General features: G+C 43.7%; 1 protein-coding gene across 3 annotated transcripts in view; it reads left to right on the top strand.

Moving 5' to 3' along the window:
* Positions 1–11,682, top strand: part of dipk1c (divergent protein kinase domain 1C) — a 43,359-nt gene extending 31,677 nt beyond the window's left edge. For 2 of the 3 annotated variants that reach the window (XM_085469111.1, XM_085469112.1), the window contains 7 exons: positions 1,083–1,286; positions 1,371–1,424; positions 1,496–1,677; positions 3,592–3,901; positions 6,876–7,040; positions 10,026–10,100; positions 10,589–11,682. In XM_085469111.1, the coding sequence (XP_085325237.1) occupies positions 1,083–1,286; positions 1,371–1,424; positions 1,496–1,677; positions 3,592–3,901; positions 6,876–7,040; positions 10,026–10,100; positions 10,589–10,816 (1,218 nt within the window). In that variant the 3' untranslated portion in view covers positions 10,817–11,682. Of the gene's footprint in view, positions 1–1,082; positions 1,287–1,370; positions 1,425–1,495; positions 1,678–3,591; positions 3,902–6,875; positions 7,041–9,093; positions 10,101–10,588 lie in introns of those variants that run through there. The other variant, XM_085469113.1, reaches the window with a different exon arrangement.
* The last annotated feature ends 536 nt before the right edge of the window (positions 11,683–12,218 follow it).

Here is a 12,218-nt window from a genome sequence, read left to right as displayed (position 1 = left end):
AGTGAGCCGGTGTGTACCTGGACGCCCATCCCCGGACACAAAGAACCACCAACGCACCGACACCTGAGGGAGTCCGCCACTGGCAGGGGAAGTGGTGGTGGGTGGAGATAGGCCTCCAAACCTTGGAGGGCCTGAGATGTCCCCAGAGAGGTGGCGTCTGATACCCAACCTGACATATAGACACAGACATACAGGCACACACAGATACAAACATCCATTCCCACCCTCATGCTCTCATATGCACTTACTCCACACTCAACCAACGTGGAGACAGACATAGAGAGACGCTGTACACACGATCACACTCCCCAAGCGTACTCTACAAACCGGGTCTAGGTACCCTTGCCCCTGGAGGGGGGAACTGCACCCAGACCCAGGTGGTGTTTCCCTTTTCCCTGCGGTGGGGGGAGGCAGACCGCCCCGACTCTGCAGCAGCAGGAAGGCTCCACACTCCAGACCGCAGTCGGACGGCCAACTCCTCCTCCTAGCCCCCCCCTGCTCCAGCAGGTCGCAGAGAATGGGGGTGAGAGAAGACTCTGAACCTCCCTCCACCCGCTCATTGTAATGTTGATGCATGTGTGTTCTAAGGTGCATTTAAAACCCAGGAGGGCTTGGAGCTACCTGGTCTTTAAAGTCAACTAATGACCAAACTTTAGACTGTTGTCATCACTTCTCGCCCATCATCACAGTTCAGTCAGATTACTTTGAAATCCTACAGCAGAAAGTTGAAGTAAAGCTGAAGCTCAGAATATCTGAGAAGTTATTAGGACAAAATATGACACCATGTGTGATTAAAGTCATAAATATTTGAGGAAAAATTAGATTTTCTAAGAGAGCAGAAACAAATCTTGTGTTTTCTGAGATTAAAGTCATAAATTTAAGTTCATGAATAAATGAAAGTATTAGTTAACATGAATAAATATTCAGGGTTTTAATATTTTCATTGTAAAACCTGCTGACAGCTGGTTTTTAATGTTTTGCGTGCTCGCTGCAGGGGAACTGAGGAGCTGCTGAAAGGAACATTATCAGACTGAATGAAAAGATGTTGACGAGTGACCTTTGACCTCTGCTCTGTGTCTCAGTGTCTGGAGTTCAGCGAGGGCTCGGTGACGGGCGACATGTGCGAGGACCTGTGCGTGCTCGGCCTGGTCGAGTACAAACGCTGCCTCTACTACGAGAACGGGAAGAAGGTGATCGAGGCGCGCTGGAGAGGAAGCCCCATCATCCTCAAGTCCAAGCTGGAGAACTTCTCCTCCTACGAGCCTCTGGGAATTCTGGACTACCAGGTGATGTCTCCACCCTCGTGCCCACTCGCTCCGGAAGGGTGGCTTGTTTTAAAATAACTCTCCTGCTTGTCCTCGCCCCCACAGGACGCAGCCGAAGAGCTCTCCCCGCTCGATGTCGTCTTTTACGCCACTCTGGAGGTAAGCGGCTTCAGTTTGGTGCTGACGAGTCAAAGTTTCTATGAGTCAAACTTCACTTCCTGTCACCTCAGGTACGAAACTCCCTGGGGCTGGCTGAGGAGAACGAGGATGCAGACAGAGGAGGAGGAGTGAACAACAGCTCCCTGGCCAGACTTTTGGGCAAAAAGCTGAAAAACAGAGAGATGAGTTACTCAAGAGCGGAGCTGGCCTCGCTCTGGGCCCTGCTGCAGCAGGAGGAGTACACCTTCCTCAGGTAAACCCTGAACAGGTGGAGGATTTGGATGGTGTCAGTATGTTTGACTCTTCCTGAGGTTCTGAGATGCTCCAATAAACAGATGCATTTATTGAAGATCGATGCTCGCCTGTTTAATCGAGGGTTTAAATCGAGTTCGAGGTTCAGCGGTTTACCTGAGAACCTGGCAGCACAGACAGGACCTCCATTTTTACTGACAAAATTTACTTTCAAAGTAAAACATTTTGTGATTTTTCCTGTGAAGCAGCTGAAATATGTCATGTTTTGTCTCTGAGTTTTAACCCTAAAGAAAAATGACCAAAAGAATATTTAAAAAACGTTTTAGTCCTGGCTTCTTTGTTCACGTTTCACTTTTAAAATGTCTGATTTTTCATGAGCACAACTGGAGAACAAAAGAAAACGAGTGAAATTAGCTTCAGTCTGAGAGACGTTCAGACACCGGCAGGCTGGCATCCAAAAGTAAAAGCAGTGAGCGGAGGTGACCTGTGCTGCTGCAGTGACAAATGGAGGAAAGCAGCTGTGTGAATGTGGAGCTCTGCAGGTCAGACACAACAGAGGAGCTGGAGACACCACAGAGTCTGATATCAGCTCTCATCGAGCTGCAGCTGATTAAAAGTCTTTTCCACATTTTATCCCCACCTGAAGAAGAACCCATTCATCACCGGCTGTTTTATAGAGAGCATTATTTTACATCACTGGTACTAATGTGTTCACACTCAAGTGTTTTGGTGTCTGAGCTCTGTTCACCTTCACTGAGCAGGAGGGAGGAGACAGAGGTGCGTGGTTAGACAGCCGAGGCTGTTACAGCTTAGTGGGTTAGTTTAGTTTTACTGAAGGAAGCCTGTGTGAAGGACACGCTGCTGTATTTCCTGGAGTAGACGACAGTCAGCATGCCCCCAAACAGACAGGAAGTAAAGTAATGGCTCATAAACGAGATCAGATAAAAACACCTGTGTGGTCTCCAGATTTTCATCCGTGATGATTCTTTCAAGTTCAAGAACTCAAGTTACCAGAAGGTAACGAACCAAAACTGCTCGGTCCACAAAGACGGATCCACTGCTGGAAACGTGCAACCCTCTGTGTGCACAGACCGCGACTGTGAAGGGGTACAAAAGCACAGATGAGCGAGGTTGCACATCCATGCATCCATCCAACCAACATCTGTCCATCTATCTATCCAACTTCCTCCATCCATCAATCCAACATGTGTCCATCCATCCATCCATCCATTAATCCATCCATACATCCAACATCAATTCATGTGGGTCGATCGTGGCTCAAGAGTTGGGAGGTCGCCTTGTAATTGGAAGGTTGCCGGTTCAAGCCCCGGCTCCGACAGTCTCGGTCATTGTGTCCTTGGGCAAGACACTTCACCCGTAGCCTACTGGTGGTGGTCAGAGGGCCCGGTGGCGCCAGTGTCCGGCAGCCTCACCTCTGTCAGTGCGCCCCAGGGTGGCTGTGGCTACAATGTAGCTGCCATCACCAGTGTGTGAATGTGTGGATGACTGGATATGTAAAGCGCTTTGGAGTCCTTAGGGACTAGTAAAGCGCTATATAAATACAGGCCATCTATCCATCCATGCATCCATACATCCATCGATCCAACATGTGGCCATCCATCCATCTATCCAACTTCCTCCATCCATCCATGTGTCCATCCATCCCGATACTGCCAGAACACCTCAGAGTTTAGTTATGAAGAAAGACTTCATGATATCTCTGGTAGAGTCTGGTCCACAGATCAGTGTAACAGATCCAGTACGGACTCTTCTCTGGAGCTTAAACCTTCTTCTGAGTAAAGACACTTGTTTTATCAGTTTTCAGCTTATTGTCTCCATGTTTGTCCTGATGATGACTTCCTGTGACATCACTTTGGCCTCATTGTATCTGCTTTCTGTTCCCTCTGGTCTCCAGAGTCCTGCAGGACCTCAGCACCCACGTGGCCAAGGTGCTGGGCTCCTGTGGTCACTTCTACGCTGTGGAGTACCTCTCAGCCGGGCACGCCTGGGACCAGAACATCTTTTCCCTGGATGACGTGGCCATTTCTGAGGTTCAGGATCAGGGTGAAGGCGGAGACCGAGCCAGGTGGAAGGCCCGAGAGATGATGCACCGCATCGCGCTGAGCTTCCTGGACATGGTGTGGCACTTTGACAATGACTTCACCCACAAGCTACACCTCTGCGACATCAAACCGGAGAACTTTGCCATCAGGAAGGACCTCACGGTAAGTCCTCAGGTGTGACTTTGAACACGCTCACTCTGCTTTGTCTTTGCAGTGACTCAGAAACCACGGAGGAGGGCTGAATGGCTTTAATGCTGGCTGAGGATATAATGAACGTAAGAAGGATGAAAGCAGAGCAGGGAGCTGGGAGAAAAGAGATAAAAAGGACGTGTTTTTAGAAAGCTATTAGAGCAAAGATGGAAATCAGATGCTGGACGGCGGATTACGTGAGGTTTTTCTTGAACAGATATTTTTTTAGCTAAAGGAAGAAGATGTGACGCTGCTGCTGGGGAGAGAAGGTCATTGTGCAAACACACACCTGGGTACTTCTGTCTTTGTGAGGACGTTCACGCACATTATCAGAATCAGAAAGACTTTATTTATCCCCAAGGGGCAATTAAGATACACAGAATATACAGTATATACACAAAAGTGACTGAAAGGTGAATAAATAACTGTAAGTGAGTAAAGTGTCAGCAGTGTAAAAACAGACTAGTTTATGTTTCTGGTGTGGGAAATGTTCTTATCGGCAGGAGTTAAAAAGCAGAGCTGCTTTGGGGACAATGGTGGCGCTCCTCCTCCTCTCAGTCCTGCAGGAAATGCAGCAGAGGCGTCGCCCAGAGGGGAGGCATTGAAATGTGGGGTGAAGAATGTGAGAGGGGTTGTTGATGATTTTGGCTGCCTGTCTGAGGGCCTGTTGGCTGAAAACCTGTCAGAGTTCTGACAGGCAGGCCAATGATTTTAGAGCACACTGATGCAGTGTGCGGCAGTCTGTTCCTGTATGAAGGCTGAGATTTACCGCCCTGCAACTTGACGGACACCATTGAAATAAAGTCCAGGGTGGAGGTCGTGCCTCACAGCCTCACTGAGGGAAACAATCAGAGGGGATTTCCAGGAACGGGCACCAGCCTGGAAGCAGTCCAGATATGAACGAGGACACGGAGACCTTGGAGGGTGGAGTTTTTGGACTGTTCATTCATTCAACCCTCAAACCCAACAAGATCCCCGAACTCTGAGAAAGATGAAATAATCTCAGCGTCTTTGTTCTCGTGCCTGGAGTCAAATCCAGCGGCTGTCACCTCTGATGGATCCTCGGCCCATCAGTCACACGAAAGACTAAAAATAAAGTTTTCCATGAGCTGGAGCCAGACGTCCTCATCTCCAAGTCCCCATTAATCACCCCGTGATCAAACTTCTCATCCGTCTTTATTAATATCTGTAATGTTAAAATTAAAAGTATAAGCTTGCTTACTCTAGAATGAGAAGTGGACTTTGGTGTTTTTCCTGCGGTCATAAATCAGAGCCGGAGCGTCTGGATGGAGGGAACCGAGCAGGGTTTGTTTTCTCAGCGTTATCTGAAGCTTTTATGGTTTGTCGTTAAATCAGCAGCACTTCAGGTCGGCGCTGGACTCCAGCCAACAATCACAGCTCAGCCTAAGCTATTTTATCTCTCATTGTTCAGCCCCTGATCGCTGGAAAATGAGCAGTTAAAGGGAAAAAAATGAGGCGTTTGTAGCGCCAACAAAAGTCAAGTAAAGCAGAGGCTCACAATTGTTCTCCCGGTTTTGCAGGATTAATGTTTTTCCTGTCAAAGTGCTGACATGGAACATGTTTAACTGCCCTCACTTAATAATGCCCTCACCGTAAAACCACCGTGCAGCCTGCGCTCGTTTACTCCAGGTGTGAGTGGAGTCATTTCATCTGGTTAAAGAGATTTTTATCTGCAGATTATTCCCAGCAGACCTCCCGAGCACTGCCAGGCTCTGTGCCACAGAGACACGCTGCTGCTTACAAACTGGTAATATAATCCAGGACATCAACACACACCGCACGGCGTGACGATTAATCCACCGCAGAAAATAGTTCCAGATGATCAAAGCTGTTTGTAAAAAAAATGAAACTGCCTGTGGAAGATCTTCATCTCTGTCGGTCCAGAAGCAAACGAGCGTCCTGTCAGTGCGTCTCTCCTGCATCAGGGCTGATTTAAATAATACAGACCGGCAGATTGTTACTCCAAGAAAACCCTCCAAACTTCAGTTTGACGTCATAAATATGAAAGAAAAATCTCACAAGCTCAGGAGAGAAAGATGTGAGTTTGAGACGATGAAAAACACTCACTGCAGTAAACGTGACCGGAGGCCCACACACACATTTAAACTGTGTGAGATTTTTATCACTCATCTGAAAAATCTGAAAAACATGTTTTCATATTTTACTGCTGGGGGACATTTGGCCTTTAAAACTCCTTTCACTTTTCCTCCGCACAAAAGAATCTCTGTAAAGTCTCATTTGAATAATAAAGACGAAAAGAGTCTTTTTGTAGTTTAGAAATTTATCAGAAGCTTTCTTTTATTTTGATTCCATGTCCTAAAAACTGGATCGAATGTAGTGGAGTGAATATTGTCAGTGGCTCATTTTTATTGGATTCTCGTCTCTTTTGTAGCAAATTAAAATTCTGATTAGTTTAAAATGTTATAATAATTTCATGACGTGTAAACATTTAAATGAACCCTAACACCACCTGTTTTCTGTTATTATAAAACCTTTGTGATGCTGATTTAATTCATTCCTTTCAGTCTGAGCTTTGAAACACTTTCTGTGCATCCGTCACAGATTGTTACGGCAGGATTTCACTTCATGCATCTTCAGTTTTTGGTTTCTACAGAGCTCCAAATCTGCCGTTACAGCTCACACATCCAAATATCTGAAGAACTTCAGGCCTCACTGTGTTTGTGTTCAGCCCACAGAGTCCGTGTTCATAGAGCCGCAGCACCTGAAGGTTTCTGAGCTCGAGGGCAGAATTTCAGGCAGATCTGAGCTCGTCATGTGGGACACGTTTTTTATTTATGTAGCGTGCTGGGATGGCGTGAGCACATCCAGGCTGTGTGTCATGTTTTGCACCTTTGAAAATATAAGGTGTGGATAATCCTGCAGCATGGGCTCACACAGGGCGGGTGTCCTCTGGTGTGTCCTGCAGGTGGTGGCGATCGACGTGGACATGGCGTTCTTCGAGCCGAAGATGAGGGACATCCTGGAACAGAACTGCAGCAGCGACGACGACTGCAACTTCTTCGACTGCTCGTCCAGGTGTAACCTGAGCAAACGCAGGTGCAGCCCGCGCCGCAGCAACAGCAACCTGCAGGTAAGCGAGGCCCTGTGACCTCACTGTGACACTTTCAGCTTTGAGCTTTTATTTTGTAAAAATCTGCTGAAAATGTGTTTTATTGTGACACTTTAATTTGGTGTGATTTTATTCTCTCAAATGCAGCGGTCACATGACTAAACCATCAAAGTCCGTTCAGTTTAACACTTTAACTCTTTTATTTTTCCCTCCTATGAAATTATTATTATTATTATTACGTATGTATCTATTTATCTTTATCTATTTACTGTACAAAATGATCAGGTTTTAGACGAGTTTTGTGTTTTTTGTAAAATAATAGTGAGTAATAAAACTTTCAGTCTGCAGAGGAAATAAACTGGCTAAAAGGAGAAAGTTTTATAATAAATAAAAATCATTTTGTATAATTAAGCAGAACTCTGAGAAACAAAAGCGTCTAAAATTAAAAGTGTCTTTGTTCCTCTCCGAGTCTTTGTCCACCTGTGTGGATGTTTTTCATTCCTCGGCGCGAGCGCTGAGCCGTCGGCTCGCTCTGCAGAAAATTACAGGGTTGGTCTGTTTCTCCTCTTCCACCGTCGATCGTCCACAACGTCTAATTACACGTGTGGAAAAGTGTGGAATGATAATTACTGACCGGCCTGATCCTGCTGACAGGCAGAGTTTCAACCTGTTTATTTACCTGTGCAGGTGATTTTGTCTGCAGGCTCACTGCTGCTGAGGAAACGATTTTCTCTCTTTTTTAAATGCATTTTGTATATTTGATCAATAAAATAACTTTTAAAGAAAAAAGTGAAAAGTTTTATACTGAAAAATTCATTTTCATTTCTGTCGATTTTATTTCTGTATCAAATTAAACCTGAAGAGTCGACACAATTTATCTATATGTCAGATTCATGCAGTTTATTACTTTAATTATGAATTTATTCACTTTTTTATTGTTTATGATTGTTAAAGAGCGGTGAGGTGTGGGGGCCGTGACCTTTGCTCTCACATCTGAGATCCTCTGATGGGAGTAAAATATTTATGTTCTTAATATTTCATCTGATTGTATTTCACATCAAAAGTCCATTTTTAAATCTAAACTTCTGCATAAATTTGGAGTTTCTGGCTCATCGCTCTGCAGCTTCACATTAGACACATTTTTATTCTCTAAATATGGAAAAAAGTTACATTTGTCATCTGCTTGGAAACAAAAACACAAAATTAGTTACAGCACGAAGTCATGATTTAGGCTCACATTAAAATATTTGTCATCTTTATTATTCCAGCAGTTTCTGTGCTGTGGTTCCTCTCTTTCTTTACTTATTTACAGAATTATGATTATTGTTGTTATTGTTGTTTCATTGCTGTTCAAAATTGTTTTATTATTAAACTGAAGATGTTAGGAGAGTATTTTTATTATTTATAATGTTAAAGTGAAACAACTTAGAGAATTTCTCTAAATCATTTACAATTACTTTTAATAAATTACTTTTACCTTTAAATTGTTTTTAAATTAAATTATAATCACAAAATTAAAGCCAATTCTAATATTACATTACATTATATTACATTACATTATATTACATTACATTATATAACATTATATTATATTAAATTATATTATATTACATTATATTACATTACATTATATTATATTACATTACATTACATTATATTATTATATTACATTACATTATATTACATTACATTATATTACATTACATTATATTACATTATATTATATTAAATTATATTATATTACATTATATTACATTACATTATATTATATTACATTACATTACATTATATTACATTACATTATATTACATTATATTATTATATTACATTACATTATATTACATTACATTATATTACATTATATTATATTATTATATTACATTATATTATATTATTATATTACATTATATTACATTATATTATTATATTATATTACATTACATTATATTATATTATTATATTACATTATATTATATTATTATATTACATTATATTACATTACATTATATTACATTGTTAGCAGTAGTAGTATTATGATGATCGTTGTTAGCTTGAAGTTGTTTTGACTCATCAGCCCGTCAAACTCAGAGGACAAAGGACACCAGAAGCTGAGCCGACGTTTCTGTCACCATCGCCATCGCCGTGACAACACCAGGACGGACTCTCATCGCCCCGTATCACATGACTCGTGATACGTGATACCTGCATTCATCCACCAAAAGAGGACGTTTAAATATGAGACGGACGGAAACTGTTTCTCTAACAGGTGACGACCGGAGGCGCAAACACGGCGGCGTCTGAGGCGGGAACCTTAGAAACTAACGGAGTGGATGGATCCCAGGAGAGAGGACAGGAAGCTGAAATTTAAAGGAAAGTAACAGAAACCAGAGACAGAACAAAATCAATTATCACCATAAATAAGAGTAAGTCGGAGCAGAGAGGAAGGAAGTGGGAAAGAGTTCAGGTGATGAAGAAAAAGGAACAAAGACACAAAAGAGGAGAAAAAACAGATGAACTGACAACTGAACCAAAACTGAGGAAAGGAGGCGAAGAACAAAGAGACGAAGAAGAAAGGAGAAGATGAAGATGAGTGATGATGACATGCTGACAACATGCTGCTCTGCCATTGGCCAAAGTGAGGCTCCACAGGTGTCTCTTGGGCGCACCCAGCAATGACCCTCAACCTGCCAATCATCTCCGGAGAGAAAGAAGTCATTGTGTGTGTGTGTGTGTGTGTGTGTGTGTGTGTGTGTGTGTGTGTGTGTGTGTGTGTGTGTGTGTGTGTGATGTCGTCTGCATACTGATGAACCAATCAGGTGCTGCTCAGACTCACTGCTCCTCCTCCTCTGTGATTACCTCTCCTGATGCGCTCTTCTTCTTCTTCTTCTTCACTTTTCTTTACTTGGAAGCTTTCCCCTTTTTTTTGCAGATTTCTTCTTCTTCTTCTTTTTCATCTAATTCGAGAGTCCGATGTGTGATTTGTGACTTTTTCCTCTTCGTCTTCAGGTGATCTGTGAGAAGATTTTTAGACCGTGGTTTTCTCCCACGCTGCTTGGGGCCAAAGCAGCGCTCCCTCTGCAGGTAATGTATTTGAAAACATCTTCAGAGGTCCATCTCACCCCACGCCAGCATCCTGCTCTGTCACACCAGCATGTCCTCCTGTGTCTGTGAACCTTCTCAGCTCCACACCAAGCCATTAAAAATGCTCCAGCACATCCACAGTGCAGAGGTCCGGGTTAATTACAGTTACATGTGGAGGACTCCTGTCAATCAAAGCAGCCAGTAGTGTTTCTGTAGATTCAGAGATAATTTTAATACAACCTCAGCCAGGAAGCTCCAACGTGAAAGGGAAACTGGCACCAGCATCATTCGGGAATTCCAGTGATGGAGGGATAATAATTTGGTTTCAGCGATCAAATCCGACTCCGAGCCGACTTTAATCCCAGCTTTCCTGCAAACACTGATGAACTGCAAATTATCTAATGTAGGACAGCAGTTAAAGTCCTGAGTTTTGTGGATTAGAGAGTTTAAGACGTGATGTTGGTGTTGAAATTGTCTTTTTCCATCAGGTGGAGCTGCAGCGAGCTCTGCAGGAGTGTTCAGCGACTGAAGGGGGCGTGGAGGAGTCAGAGGAGGATGGAGGTGGTGGTGGTGGAGGAGGAGGAGGAGGAGGCAGGGGCGTCCATCAGCGCCTCTTCAGTGTCCTGAAGCGCCTCATCCAGGAGGGAGGGGCTTCAGATGAAAGCGGAGAGGCATGGGAGGGAAAAGGCCACGCCCACACTGCGCTGAACTTTTGAGCTGTAATGAGAAGGTCGATGTGGGCGGAGCATCTCAGAAAACCAGAGAATGTTTTAAAACTATCAACGGGTCTCTTCATGGCCAGAGAGCCCAGGTAAGACTGGCCACTCACTGATGGGAAAAGACTCGTCCACTGACACATTTTGGGTCCAGAACCACAGTTTGAGCCACTCTGAGTGTAAGTGACTCCGTCAGCAGGTCCCATCTCAAAGAGACACAGCAGTGAGACTTTTGGCCTCAGTGTGCATCGAACTCTATCACGATGAACAGTTTTAGACACACACACACAAAAGTCACGGTGTTCTCGCTGCCAGTGACGGACGTTTCATCCTACCCAGTTTGTAAAATTTAACCAGAACTTAAGGTGGAGTTCAGGAAAGGTCCACCTTTGCCTCCAACAAAGAGAACTTTGACCTAAGAACTGGTTTGCTGTGGAACAACTTGAGCTGCATCCATCACCTTTAGCTCACGAGTGTCCAGGTGCTCGTCTGGGAACGTCTGATTGGGTCACAGCGAGCGTGGAAACATTCAGCGACGCCTCACGTTTCTTCTCGTCACAGAACCAGGGATCCAGTGTGGGCAGATCCTCGCAGATTTATTATCCTTTTACGTAACTGGTTAGTCTCAGTGAGATTTTTCAAAAGAAGCTCTCTCATTTGAAGAGAAACTGTAGAAAATAAATGTGTTTGAATGATAAATGCTGAGATACAATGTAACATATGACTAATGATGTTTGATCCACAGCTGAATGAACGACTCTTGGCCTCTTTTAAAGGTTTTTAATGGTTAATTTGACATGTTTTTGTCCCGTTGTCAACTGTTTTCAGGTTCCAAAGACAGATACCAATAAAACATATATCATCCATCCAAAGTGTGTTTGGTTTGTACAGAACGTCTGTCTCACAAAATACAATGTACTGTTTCATGTTGTATTAAAATAACAGATTTTGGAAAATGTACTGATAGTTTGGTCAAATGTCTTAGTGAAGAAGACATTTGTGACCTGCTGAGGCCTCCGGGAAGTTTCTTTGTTTAACAAGACCAATATGAGCCTCAGCAGTCACAGACACCCGCTCATTACTACTATGCAACATCCAGTAAAAATCCTTGAATTTCTCCCACCAAACCTGGGCTCAGACTTTTTGGAAGGTCTGTTACTATAGTAACCTAGCAAAATGGGTATGGCCCACACACTGCAAAGAATGACGGCCCTTTGGTGGCCCAGATCTGGTTTCCAGAGGTGGCCCACACATGGGCCAGCACAAGGCCAGCTGCAGACTCACTGCTGGACCTGTGCTGGCCCAGATGTCAGCCTAATGTGTACCTTAATTAAGCCATGTAATAACAACATGTGCCAGAATATAATAGTGCAAAAGTAACATGATGAAACTCTGTTCAGAG

This window comes from Copadichromis virginalis, linkage group LG9 (genome assembly GCF_057382275.1).
Source record: "Copadichromis virginalis isolate Kocher_CV1m ecotype Utaka linkage group LG9, C_Virginalis_male_GT1.1, whole genome shotgun sequence".
NCBI lineage: Eukaryota > Metazoa > Chordata > Actinopteri > Cichliformes > Cichlidae > Copadichromis > Copadichromis virginalis.
This window is presented reverse-complemented; position numbering and strand designations above follow the sequence as displayed.